The sequence below is a fragment of the Artemia sp. Qi Xiang Cuo genome, chromosome 16 (assembly GCF_049724085.1).
Source record: "Artemia sp. Qi Xiang Cuo chromosome 16, ASM4972408v1, whole genome shotgun sequence".
Classification (NCBI taxonomy): domain Eukaryota; kingdom Metazoa; phylum Arthropoda; class Branchiopoda; order Anostraca; family Artemiidae; genus Artemia; species Artemia sp. Qi Xiang Cuo.
In genome coordinates, this window is record NC_142809.1 from 50,105,806 (window position 1) to 50,119,249 (window position 13,444).

The 13,444-nt window shown below is 34.8% G+C and overlaps 1 protein-coding gene across 1 annotated transcript in view; it reads left to right on the forward strand.

The window, feature by feature from the left end:
* LOC148943048 (FERM domain-containing protein 4A-like) overlaps window positions 1-12,195 on the forward strand; it is a 168,184-nt gene extending 155,989 nt beyond the window's left edge. The window contains exons 15-17 of the mRNA XM_089101957.1: window positions 1,288-1,588; window positions 6,840-6,988; window positions 10,388-12,195. Coding sequence (XP_088958083.1) covers window positions 1,288-1,588; window positions 6,840-6,988; window positions 10,388-11,153 — 1,216 coding nt within the window. The 3' untranslated portion in view covers window positions 11,154-12,195. The remainder of the gene's footprint in view (window positions 1-1,287; window positions 1,589-6,839; window positions 6,989-10,387) is intronic.
* Window positions 12,196-13,444: the final 1,249 nt, after the last annotated feature.

Here is a 13,444-nt window from a genome sequence, read left to right on the forward strand (position 1 = left end):
CTCTATAGCCCTAGAAAGCAGATTGAACCACAGTTGTCGTACAGCTTACCGTTTGAGATACGGTCAGTCAGCCGAATGCCGAAAACAATCCGTATGGGATTTCCAGGGAAATTCTATGGAAGAAAACTTCTATGGAATTTCTATGCAAATTTTTGAGATAATTCACTAGTTGAGAGGTTTTGTAAACGTTTAAAGGATTTTTCGCAATTTCAGCAAGATGCTGCCAGTGTTGTATTGTCGATGTGCAGGGACGTACGCAGGGGGGGGGGGGGCTCCGGGCCTCCCCCCCCCCCGAAATATCACGATTTTTTTTTCCAGAATTTTCTGATTTTTCTCACAGAATAGTGGGTTTGAAGGATTTGCCCCCCCCCAAACAAATTCTTGCGTACGTGCCTGTCGGTGTGCTTCATTTTAGTTACAGGGAACTGGTTTAAAGCAGTGTATTGCCTTACCTGTACACATAGTAAGTAGAAAAAAATCAAATAAATTGTCAATATTCTTTGTCTTCTTCTTCTGTTACGCGAGAAATTTGTTTTCTCTCTTTTTTATTCATGGGCTTCTGGAGTGGTTTTATATCTTGTGGAACCAAAGGAATGAGGGCCATCTATAAATTGTTAAATGCACTAATTGTTATAAATCGCTAAAATCTTTGGGTGAGAAAAGAAGAGATCAGGTTCGTTAATTCCTCACCATCCATTTAAATTTAGTTGTATGTAGTACAATTTCGAACTGGATCAAAGATATATGCATTGATTCAGAATAAAAAACAAAAAGTTTGTCCTCTCTTGAGTCAATCATGGAATTTGGCTTACCTCGTCATGAGTTACAGTCTTCGATCGTGTATCACTGCCGTAAACAACTTCAGAGGAACATAGTTATTCAGAAAAAAACATTAGCAGTGATGTGCAAAATGATTTGTATGTTTTGTTTTATGATCTGTTGGTAATTATCACTGAACACAATGTCAATTTGGACATTTTTGCCCGTAACAGTCTATGCTGTCAGTACGCAGCAAGGCTGTATCCAAGTGGGGATAGGGGGTTTTAACCCCCCCCCCCCCCGAAATGTTTGTCCGACTCATAAAAACATAACAAGAATGAATATAAACAAATTTTCAATGTGTCTTTTAAAGTTTTTTTTGTACCCCTCCCCCTGAAACAATCCTAGATACGCTCTTGGTACGTGGGATGCCGAACAAGCCTTTACACCCCTTTACTTGGATACTTCACTATGGTTAATTATTTTTTCGTTTTTTTAAATGTACTTATTCTTCTCTTTTCTTTATAGAGCTCTGTTTGGTAATCATGCACTACCAATCATCAACGGACATACCCACTTTAGACAATCGCAGCGGGGTCCTCAGCTGTATGCCCATCCTGTAGTCGGCCCAATTTACGGCACAGCGTCAGTTCAACCCAGTGTTCCTGCTTATGCTCTTCACTCCCTGCTTGTGGGCGTTGACCCAGCTGCAGCAGTTGGTGCTTATAATGTTCCACAGCAGAGGGCATCTCATGATTTTCCTCCTTCACATGCAGCAGACGATATTGAATTGGCTGGAATGAAACGCCTTGTCTCGCAAAGAGATCATGTAAGTTGGTCTCCTCGCTTATTTTTATTTATTTTAGTTTTAAGTTTTATTTTGTTTTATTTTTTAACTTCAAGCGTTCTGGATTTTCTGTCATAAAAAATTTTAATCTTTTTCTCTAGCAAGTAAAACAATTTTTTTTTGTACATTTGAAGATGAAAGCCTTTTTTAATTTTTTTTTTTTTATTTTTGTATTTTACTTTATTTTTTTTAGTCTCTTGTAATTCTTGTAGGTCTCTTGTCATCTCTTGTTGTGTAAGTCTTTTTAGTCTCTAAATTCTTGTAAATCTCTTGTTATCTCTTGTAAGTCTCTGGTTGTGTAAGTCTTTTTAGTCTCTTGTAATTCTTGCTGCTCTTTTGTTATCTCTTGTCCCTTGTTGTGTAAGTCTTTTAGTTTTCTTGTAGCTCTCTTTCTACCTCTTTTAAGTTTCTTGTTGCGTAAATCTTCTTAGTCTCTTGTAATTATTGTAAGTCTTTTGTTATCCTCTTCGAAATCTCTTGTTTTCTGTTTATTTTCTTCTAATTCTTTCCTGTGATTGTTCTAATCATGTATCTTTACAAAATTGATAAATCTGCTAACTAATTTTTGTACTTAATACTAACGCTAAATTAAAAAGTGGCATAGTTTGTTGAAAGTGTCGGAAGCGAAAGTTGGGCCATTTTAGGTGATATTGGAGACAATATAACTGAGGATTGTGGAAGTCTTCATTTTTACCTTTAACAGTATTATGTTTTTTTTGTCTTTTTTTTTGGCGAAGAACAAATATTTTTAACAAGATTTTAGGCCATACCTTGAATTACTCTAAGAAAATAATTGGATATATACGCACATTACTATATCGCAAACATCTTGCCTTGACCTTTATTGTTTTATTAATACTTTATTAGATTTTTGTTTAAATGTGAGTTTCCTTTGGTTTTTCTTTTTGTATAGAGTTTGGGTGCATATCTTTGTTTTTAAGTTTTTATATTATCTTCACTGTCTTATTTTAAAGAAAAATTACCCGTTTTTAAATATTTTCGTCTCGAATGTGAACTACTTTAAAGAACGTATTCTAGACAGAATATTAAAGAAGTGAAAAACTCTTCTGATTTATGATTTTGGCTCTTTCAAATACCTGCTCACTTATAACTCATTTTAAGAAGAAAAGATTAGTTTCATCACTTAAATTTTTGCAGTCTTGTTTTTTTTCTCAGGAACAGATTCATGGTAATACAAATTTTTTGGCTATTTAGAAGTTTTATTTTAAGCCATTAGAAAGATAGAAACGAAATGACCCTTGGCTCTTGTGCCTAAAGGTCCTATTTGCTAGTATCACATTGCTGAGATAGTTACCACAAATTCTTCTGACCTAAATTGCCCTACTGATCCTCCGTTTGAGAACATGTTAGGAGATGATTTTTTGTCATTAATGTCAAAGGTGTAAAGATGCCACCATTAAGTGTAATAGTGCCGAAATTATTGAATAAGTCACCATCTAAGAAAGTAAGTGTATGGTAATAGAACTTGGTTTACAAAGCTGATTTTCAGAAACAAATTTATTATAATCTAAAATGACTGGATTACAGGAAAAACTCCACAACTGATGTTCACCCCCTGGGTCCCCCTGACACTAATATATATATATATATATATATATATATATATAGAGAGAGAGAGAGAGAGAGAGAGAAATTTATTTAGCGCAGTAGTTCCATGGACCATAGCTAAAAAAATTAATATCAAACTTTAAATAACCATTGATAAAATAAGATCTTCATTCGTAATGAAATATAAATAAAATAGTTGGTACTACTTAATACTATCTACATCATACTTAAACGCCAAGTAATAATAATGCCAGTTTATGTTACAAATCAAGATATATTCGGGTTTCCTATAAAACAATTAATGGTCGTGTACACGTGTTATATACGTCCTTTTCTTGAAAAGGCGTGCTCAGTTTGGGAACCACAAGTATATAGCATAAGATAAGATGTTTATTTCAAAAAATGACTAACACAAGCCCCGAAGGGCCGAATTTGGACTTCGGAGTCATAAAAAAAATAAAAAATAGCACAACGACTAAAAATCTGGCTAAACAATGCCAAAAACAACAATATCAGAAAGGCAAAGCCATTAATTTGTAAAAAAAAAAAAAAGCGGCAAAATGTAAGAAAGTTAAAAAGGTAAAAGCTAAAACAAAACTAAAAAAGAGTGAGATAAAACTAGCGTTGAAAAGGTTTTAGCATCGACTACCTCAACGATAAATTGAAACAGTACAAAAAAGAGCCTTAAAATTATCCTAGGAACCAAGTATGTCACTTATGAATCTACCCTCACCGCTCTATATTAATATATATAGCGAAAAGTTTCTTCAGATATGATACACATTAAAACGCTTGGAAACGGAAATCCGTCTGCGTCACAGCAGTAGTTTCCCATAAGCCCGTCGTATTGCGCTAAACATTTGTCATTGCGCGTGCGTGAAGCTAGGGTCATGAAGAGAGGTCTAGATTGATGTATGTCAAAAATCTTTAATGTAGAGTTAGGACTCGCTACTGTTCATATATACTTATACTTTAATCTGATGTGTAAGTTTGGACACTCCTTGCTTTTGAGTGATAAACACCGTTCCCTACTACCCCCCGCCGGTGTAGTCAACCAGTACACACGCCACAAGAACAAGCTTGAACCAGTGCACTACAGAACTAATCGTTTCAGCAATTTATTCGTTCTTTTTTAACTAGTGTCACAAATCGTACTCAGTGTTTAGTATGTTGTAAAAGATAGCGTAAATTAGTTGCGCCACTAGCCGTGACTACAGTAGCTATTTTTATTAAATGATTCTTGAAATAACTCTTATACAAAGTTACATATTGTAGGGATATCTTCATATATTCTAGACTGTTTGATCAAGTCCAATCCCCTGTCTTAAAGTCCAAAAGTCCCTCCTTAATAAATTCCTTGCAAACCAAGTATCCCCATCGTATGCGTGACAGAGCTCAAACCCCTACTCCTTCAGTTCTTCACAAAAACCCAAATGGATGAGAAGATTAATAGATATTTAGGCATTGAAATTTAACTTGGACGCTTCAAGCTAATTTTGAGTAAATGAAGAGCAGAAATTATAATGGGGAATGAAGGCAAAATGAAAACGAACAGGAATGGCCAGCAATAAGCGTGGTGATGTTGCCCTTCTCAAGACCCCCAAAGGCCTATGTCGGCTGTATTTTACTTGAAAAAAAAACTTAATTTGAATAACTTGTCTTTTTAATTTCACATTTTATTAAATTTTATTTAATTATATTTAATTAATTGAATTTAAAAGTCTTTATTTTAATTTTACTAAAAAACGACAATCAAAATACTGTTTAAACGGGAATGATGAAAGATTATGGTGTTGTTAAAATTGAGGAATCACTTATCGTCATATTATTGTAATTAAATAAAAAAAAACAAGTTTTTTAAACTGAAAGTAAGGAGCGATATTAAAACTTAAAAAGAACAGAAATTATTCCGTATATGAAAGGGGCTGTCCCCTCCTCAAGGCCTCGCTCTTTACGCTAAAGTTTTTTATTGTTTAACAAAAATAGAGTTGTGAGAAATTCAAACTTGAGCGTAAAGAGTCAGGCGGAGAGGAGGGGACAGTCCCTTTCATATACGGAATAATTTCTGTTCGTTTTAAGTTTTAATATTGCTCCTTACTTTCAGTTTAAAAAAATTGTTTTTTTATTTAATTTCTGATCGTTTTTTAGTTAATGCAGCTTTTATTTTGGCTCACCGTCATTGAATAAGTAAACAAAATTTGCATAAAAATTTTACTTTTCTTTTGCTAAATGGCTGTCTCTAAATTTGGTTCTATTAGTATATTTTTCTTCTGGCAAAAAATACAAAGTTGCAGATTTTTGCAGATATGAGCTTGAAACCTATGTAATTTGGTTTTCTGATACGCTGTATCTGATGGTGGGATTTTTATTATAATTCATTCATTTGTAGAGGATGGTTCCCCCCTCTTTACAAAATGCCGTAAATTTTCTCAGACTCGTATCTTTTTATGAGAAATACTAAAGTTAATCCAATATATTTATTAATAATCAACAATATAAGCACATTCTTTTGATAAATTTATTGACTTCAAAATTTCGTTTTTAAAAGTTTCGATTGCTATTGAGCCCTATCGCTTGTTTTTTTATTGTTTTTTTTTTTTTTTGTTTATCTTATTACATATATTAGGGGGTTATCCCCTTAGTCAATACCACGCTCTTTATGTTAAAAGTTAAAATTTTGTTTAAATCATAAACCCCTGAATCACAAAGGCTGTTTAATTAGAATAGATAGCTCTTTTGAAAGCACTAAAAAAAACTGTAGCGTAAATAGCGAGGTATTGACTCCGGGGCGACCCCCCTCATATACGTAATAATTTCTGTTCGTTTTAAGTTCTAATGCTGCTTCTTACTTTCAGTTGAAAAAACTTTTTTGTTTTTTTTATTTTAATTTCTGATCGTTTTTTAAATAATGCTGGGAAATCCGGCGCCCCCTTCATAGAAATGTCCCTTACCCCAAGGAAACATCCTCCACGGAAAGATTCTCCCGAGATTGGCCTATTGGTTTGACAAAAACCGAAGAAAACGAATAAGAAAATAAAGAAACCAAACGAGCATGATTTTCAGCAAAAAAAAAAAAAAATACGATAAGACAAACGTGATATCTTGGCAAAGACCTGCGCTAAGTCTTCCTCGGTGCTGAAAAGCAAGAAACGAAAAAAGGCATATGTTAAAAAGAACTAATCTTTCGAAGTAGACTGAATCGAACTAGAGAAGCGACTCTGATCCATCATTTCTACCCCTTTTCTTTCTTTTTTAAGCACTGGGGATGGCTTAGCAGAGGTCTTTGCCGAAATATCTGTGCGTGTATTTTTTTTTTGCACTGACTGAAACAGCCTCATTTGGTTTCTTTATATATTTTTCTCCATGGTTTTCGTCGTTTTTTTGTGGAATGCCATCTGCAGTCATTGTGGTTTCGGAACGTTTTTGGATTTTTGGTTCTCCTTTCTTGCACAAGATTAATGAATAATCTGATTGGGTTACGAATACACGTGACATACATAAATCACTCAAATTGGATGATTGTTTTTTACTTTGTAATTACAGGAAAGTGATGTCTCTTTTTCTCTTTGGTTTAGCTTCTCCCGTAACTTAGTATTTAAAATTTGCTTGTCAATGCATATTTGAAGCAGTGATTTAAATAATCTTCTTTCTTTTTCTTCCTTAGCATACAGTACCATATACAGTACATTCTCCGGTTGTAACATCATCGTTAGATGTTAGCTGGGATTTTGGAAATGATGCGACAAAGCAAACTGAACACTTGCCACAACCTAATGGAGGTATCCCAAGACAACAAAGCGCAGTGGAATATAGGTAATTTTTGTAAATTTTAACTAAAAATTATACACAGATTTTTGTGGATGTTATCGGGGAGAGGGCTCTTTATCCTATGGCGCTTACTCGAAGTCACGAATTTTTGCTATAAGATCACATTCAACGTATAATTATACGATTTCTTTTCCAGATTTGTGGCTCCCGTCCACATTTTTCTCAGTTTAAAGCTCAGTTTAGTTCTAGAAGCTATTTTTCTCTCTTTTAATTAGGACCCTAAATTTAAAATGATGGTTCGTTGATCTCTCTCTCTCTCTCTCTCTCTCTCTCTCTCTCTCTCTCTCTCTGTCTCTCTCTCTCCTCTCTCTCTCTCTCTCTCTCTCTCTCTCTCTCTCTCTCTCTCTCTCTCTCTCTCTCTCTCTCTCTCTCTCTCTCTCTTTTTTTCTTTCTTTCCGCTTATCTCCCCAAGAGTTTTTTTTTGCGTCTATTTTTTTTTTTTTCAGAACAAAAAATACAGAAAATTGAAAAATCTTCGAAAAGTATAACAATCTGTACAACTAATAGTTATACATTGTTGGACTAAACTTTTAATCCGCATTATAAATTGCTTCTAAAGCATCTTTGCAGTTATAAGTCATAATAAGAAAAATTAGTTTTGTCGTTCTGGTATGTATACCTTGTTTATAGAAACATATTTAAGGAGAGGGGGAGGTAGTTTTCTTTTAAAGATAGAAAAAACTGTTCGAGAAAAAATCGCACGTTAATTGACGAAACATGTATTTAAAATGTCAATTTAACATGTCAAAAATGTCTCTTAGATTCTTAGGAAAGTACAAGCTATTCTTGTTGTCCTCTGAAAGTACATGTTAAATTTGTCTTGGGAATGATTCATACCTATTTGTGTAATAACAAAACTGCATTTGATTTAGATCAGACCAACTTAGTATTTTTTTTTTTTCTCAGAAAGCGAATGTTTTGCACAATACGAGGTGTAAACGCAAAGGTTACAATTTTTCCTTTTAACTAAATGTAAATGCTAGCCCCTTTTTAAGTCTCTAATTGCCCTTAAATGGCCCAGAGAACTGATAGCCAATCTGAATTACCCTTACTGTAAAAATATATTTCAAAAATCAGCGGATTTTTTTCACTTAAATCAACCTGTTTAAACGCCTTTCCTCGCTTCTTCTTCTATCTAGTGAAATATACAGACCATAATGAAGGTCCTTTCACCTCTTATGGGTAAATTGTGGATCAGCTATTTTTACCTGTATGAACATCCAGCGGCTAGTTAACCATCTTCATTTTTAAGATTTTAATAATTTTTTTAAGATTATCATGTCTGTTTTATGGGGTATTGATGGACAATAACGGTTTTTTTTTTCATTTTTATATTTTTTCACCACAGTTATATTGCTTTAGAATATTGGAATAACCTGCAGAAGATGAACTGTGGATCAGCTGAATATTTTGTCATGTTAATAACAATGTCGGTAGTGATGAAAGTGATTTAGCCCCCAACTGAAAGAACACTGTTTAAAAGAAGATATCTATCATTTTTCTCGTGCTTACTTATGCACAAATCCCTAGGCTTGAATGGAGATGACAACATTTGAGAACAATAAACCCTTTGCCCTCTACCTCAAAGCATTCCTAAAATTCCCTTCAAAGGAGATCTGCCTTCAAAAGAGAATACCTGCCATTAAACTAACCTACTATTTTACGAAAATTCAATTTTAATTGAATTTGTTTCCAATCTTCAACAAAAAACAAATGCCCGGGCTTACGGGTACGTAACAGCCTTGACAACGTGGTACGAATTGTGCCGTTTTTGATACAATTTAGGGGTCTTGGAATAATGTGGTACATTAGGAATTTTTTGGTAGAATCCAAATTTTTCCGTACGTTTTGGACATTTCGGACTCAGATATCTGGCCAAGCTTTAATTTTTCGAACAGTTTTTTCTAGTTACTTCTTATAGGAAACCTACAAAAAAAACGGATGTACTAGATTGTTGCAGTGAATATAAATTCCGTCACAACTATTTTTAAACGTTCCGAGATTATGGTTAATTAACTTTGTATACATAAGTACTGCTTAATTAATAGGCTGTTTTGCCATGGAACAGGTCAGTTGAACGACATGACGGTGATCAGTTTAAGCTTTAATCTTTAGTATATAAATAATATTTGACATATTGTTAATTCTGATTAATTTTATGCGAAGTAAGCTTGTTTTTCCCATGCATAGATTAGGGACTGAAATTCACGAAAATATTTTTCGTGAATAAAGGGGGAAAAGATTTTTTTTTAGAAGAAAAAAGGTATTGCTCAAAAGCCTTGGGGAGATTTGTTTTTCTCTTTTTTTATAAATGAAAGTGCCTAAAAACGACCTTTTAACCAAAAAATCAACCTTACAAATTTAAGTGGGTAATCCCCCCCCCCCCGTGATATTTGTGCCCCAGGCTAAATGAATTGATTTCAACTTATTACTGAATTGATTTCTTATTATGCATCGTAATCAAGCTTTGAACTTGTTTTGATGTAAATAAAATTTCCCAAGTCACCAGAAGGCATGTACACAAGATTTTAGCCTGAAAGGGGGGATGCATTTAAGAGCGAGACACAAATTATAAAACGGGCTGTTATAAGGAAAATAGTAGATTTTGGAGGGAAAATTTCCGAAATCTCAACATTTTTGGGGGTGGGGGGGAGCTTGAACCTTTTTTTTCGCATGTGCCTGATTGGGGACCAGCATTCCCCCCCCCTCCCCATGGAAAATTTTTCCACTTGCAAAATTGAGCAGCCATCAAGAAAGTAAAAAATAGGTACCTCAAAATGTCGATCAGTCTTAAGGGTTAACAAAAGGACCAGATATCAAAAAAGGTCCAAGGATAAGGGCTAGTTGATCTCCAGTCACTTTCGATTTATAAAAAAAAAAGAATAAAACACTAAATTTTCTTATTGAAGGTGCATCCTCCGAAGTTTCTACGACCACGAGGGGGAGGTTGGAAATGAGGAGGGGGCAGCCCTCCTCCTATACAGAAAAAATACTGTTTGTTTTGGGGTTTAATATTACTCTTTACTTTCATAATAACGGCGTAGACCAGAAATATTACCAGAAATCAAGAGAAATTTATATCAATTTCTACCCCCCCCTTGTCGATGAAATGGACAGTATCGATTGGTAAACCTAGCCAGGACTATTGAGAAGTCTGTACATTATGTTCCTACTGAAATCCAGGAGCCTTCCCAACTTTGATCATTTCTGTTTGTCTCGTGTTCGTACCTGTCGAAGTGTGTTTTTCTTTCTGTTGTTTGTTTTTGTTTTCCTTGATTTTTACTCAGTCCTTTCTGGGCCCTGTCCAATTTTTTTAAACGGGTTATAAATAAAATGACGATTATGATAATGGTTACGCATAGTAAAAATATAATCTACTTCCAGGGTGGCCCATATGCGAACTGGATCTTCTGTTTGTGAAGAACATTGGTTGGATGTAAGTGGGTCATCCCTCCCTCATTTACCGCCAACTCCAAGCTACACAATTCCTGCTGTTGACATAGTTGATAGTGCCTCAATTGGTCCACGATATCGCTCTCGGGAGAACGTGACCAAAAGTGCCCAAGAAGGACTGAATCAACTTCACAATATGAGCTTCATATCGAGCAGCGGGAGCTTTGAAAATTCAGCGTCCCACTCCCGAAGCTATAGTACAATGAGTGACTCACGGAGTGACCATTTCGCGAGCTGTGTGAAAAATGATAGAACTGAATCTACTGATAATCCCATTACTGGAAAAGAGAAAGTTTGGTATGAAACTTGTGTGGACTCGCCAGTTATATCAAGGAAGAAATTAAGTAAAACACAAAGCATAGACCAACCGAGTAGCTATAATGTATACCCTATGGACAACCTTAATACCCAGTTTGCAGCTGTAAATTTAGTTGATCGTGCAGCTGAACGAAGACTTACCGAATCTGTTGTGCCTTTTGAATCGCCTAAAAATCAAACAGTGATACAACCTGCAACCATACAGCCTTATAGAGAAATCTCAAAACCGTTTGAAATGTCAGATTTTTATAAATATAGTACAAAGTTTAAAAAGCAAGTAAGCAACGTTAAAATGGATGACAATAGAGTCTATCAATCATCATCAAGCCTTCATTCAAATCCACCAGTCATAAAGTCAGACACGCCTATCCCCTATTGATATACGTGCCTTCCTTGCCATTCACAGTTTAAATGATTTTGAGTCGCTCTGATTTTAAGTGGTCATTTATTTGTTATGTATTTTTTTAATAATTGCTTTTCTGTACAAAGAGGGAGGATATTGGGAAGATCTCTCTGATATCATGTATATATCTTTATGTGAAGAAAGCAATGAAATGGACAGAATTACGGATGTCTGGGCCATTAAAATTCACTTTTTAAAAGTTTTAAACTCCCACTTATGAAATATCCTCACGTCCCCTGAATTTTGGCTTCGTGCCAACATTTAATGATATCACATTTGATGGATTGGTGTGTACGCTAGAATTATGGGGAATAACGGGTATTTTAAAAGGCTAGCAATATATTGGTGCTTAGTTTATATAATTATGGTTTTTGTGTTATTTTCCCAGTTTTTTTATATTTATATATAAAATCCTTATAGTAAGAAGACTAAGCATGAGCTTATAAGCCTTCAAAAGCATTATGAAATGTTTAACTGATTACTAGACGTTGCTGATAGATGCTGAATATTATACTTCACAGTATCATATGTTCAAGAAAGGTGGTATTTTCTTGAATTTTAAGTTGAAAATATCAGTTTTACTCTGATTCAAAGAAAGCCTACAATGGAAACTATGGTAATTTTCAGCAACGCGGAGAGGTCAAACGGTTTGCTAATATGCCAAATTCCTAGGTTTCACCAAACCTTTTTTTGATTCAAAGTTCTGGAAATATATCAAATGCTAATAAATAGAAAGAAGTAACTAAATATTTTTTAGTCTAGAGACTACTCAATTTGTTTCTGGCTCAGGATCTTGATTTTGTTATGTTCTTCTTCAACACTTTTTTCATTTATCCTTTGGCCAGTTTTGAGTTCTTTGGTTGATTTTATGTCTATGTTTTGATAATATGCTTTAAGCTTAAACACTTCCGGCATCGGAAAACTGTTATTTTTATCTCCAAAGACTTTGTGGTATTCTTTGTATGTTTATGCCAAAAATGGCAATTTGTCATTTTAATAAAAAGCGATTTTAAGTGTCTCTATTGCTTTTAGCCATAGGTTTATTATTTATATATTTTCTAAAACTTACTGAATGCATATTCTACATGCCGGGAAACTATTAAGAGATGTTTTTTCCTCTGCATATTTGATGTATTTACTCGTTCCCTTAGAAATTCTGTGACTTAGAAATTAGAAACATGTTAGAATGTGGGCATTTTCTGTCGGGTCCATAGTGGCTCATTGATCTGCAGTGTGGTATTGGTGTACTAGTATGTAGAAGGGGCCCTGGGATTATTAGAGGGACTTATGGAAGAGTAAGGGCACATTACTTAAATGCCCTACACAGAAATTATGTGTAGGGCATTTTCTGTGGGGTCCACAGCGACTCATAGATGTGCAGTGTGGTATTGTGTACTAATATGTATGGATAGGCCCTGGGATTATTAGAGGGACTGACTGAAGAGTAAGGGCACATTAATAACTAAGAATTATAGTTTATATTTGTTTGTAAAGATTTGATATTATATTCGGTATTTTTCTTCAAATTCTATTGCCCCATGGGATCAAGTTTAAATACGTTCTAAGATCACACTGGCTATACATGACGTTTTACAAAAAGAAAAATAAATATTAGGAATTATAATTAAAAGAATAAGGAATAAAGCAAGGGGAATTGCAGCCAGTGGACAGAAAGAAGCGGAAAGACAAAATGTGGGTATCTCGGCAAGGACCTGGGCCAAGCTGTCCTCATTGCTTTAAAAAAAAACTCGCTATCTTAGTTATTTTTAAATTTGAATTTTCTTAATTTTTGTTAATTTTGTTTTCTTCAGATTCCCTTTCGGCGGATCACTTTCTTTTTTGGTGCGTTGCCCTTTCATTCCTTTTTTCGTAAGGGTAGAGTTTTGAGTCCTGGTGTTGCTGATTCTTTGGTTTGGAATGGGGACCAGCGGTGTGACTGTAAGCTCACCCAGAGTCGACGCAGTTCCAAATGAGTACCAAGAGAAATATGAGGAGGGGGCAGGAGAAGTGTTGGATGATTTTCCCCCAGCCACCCATAGTACTTTCTGCCAAAGATATAGAATTAGGAGATCGGTACCTGCGCCACGCGGATCGCTGCCTGCAAGCGAAAAATTTATAAAACTATCTCACATAGTTAGCTGATATCCCATGACTGTATTGTATTCATGATTTGTCGAAAAAATTTCTTCGTCTCTCTTGGTAAAGCCATGGAGGTTATATTGTCTGAAAATACGGAGCTATATCAATCTTCTCTTAAGAAATTGATA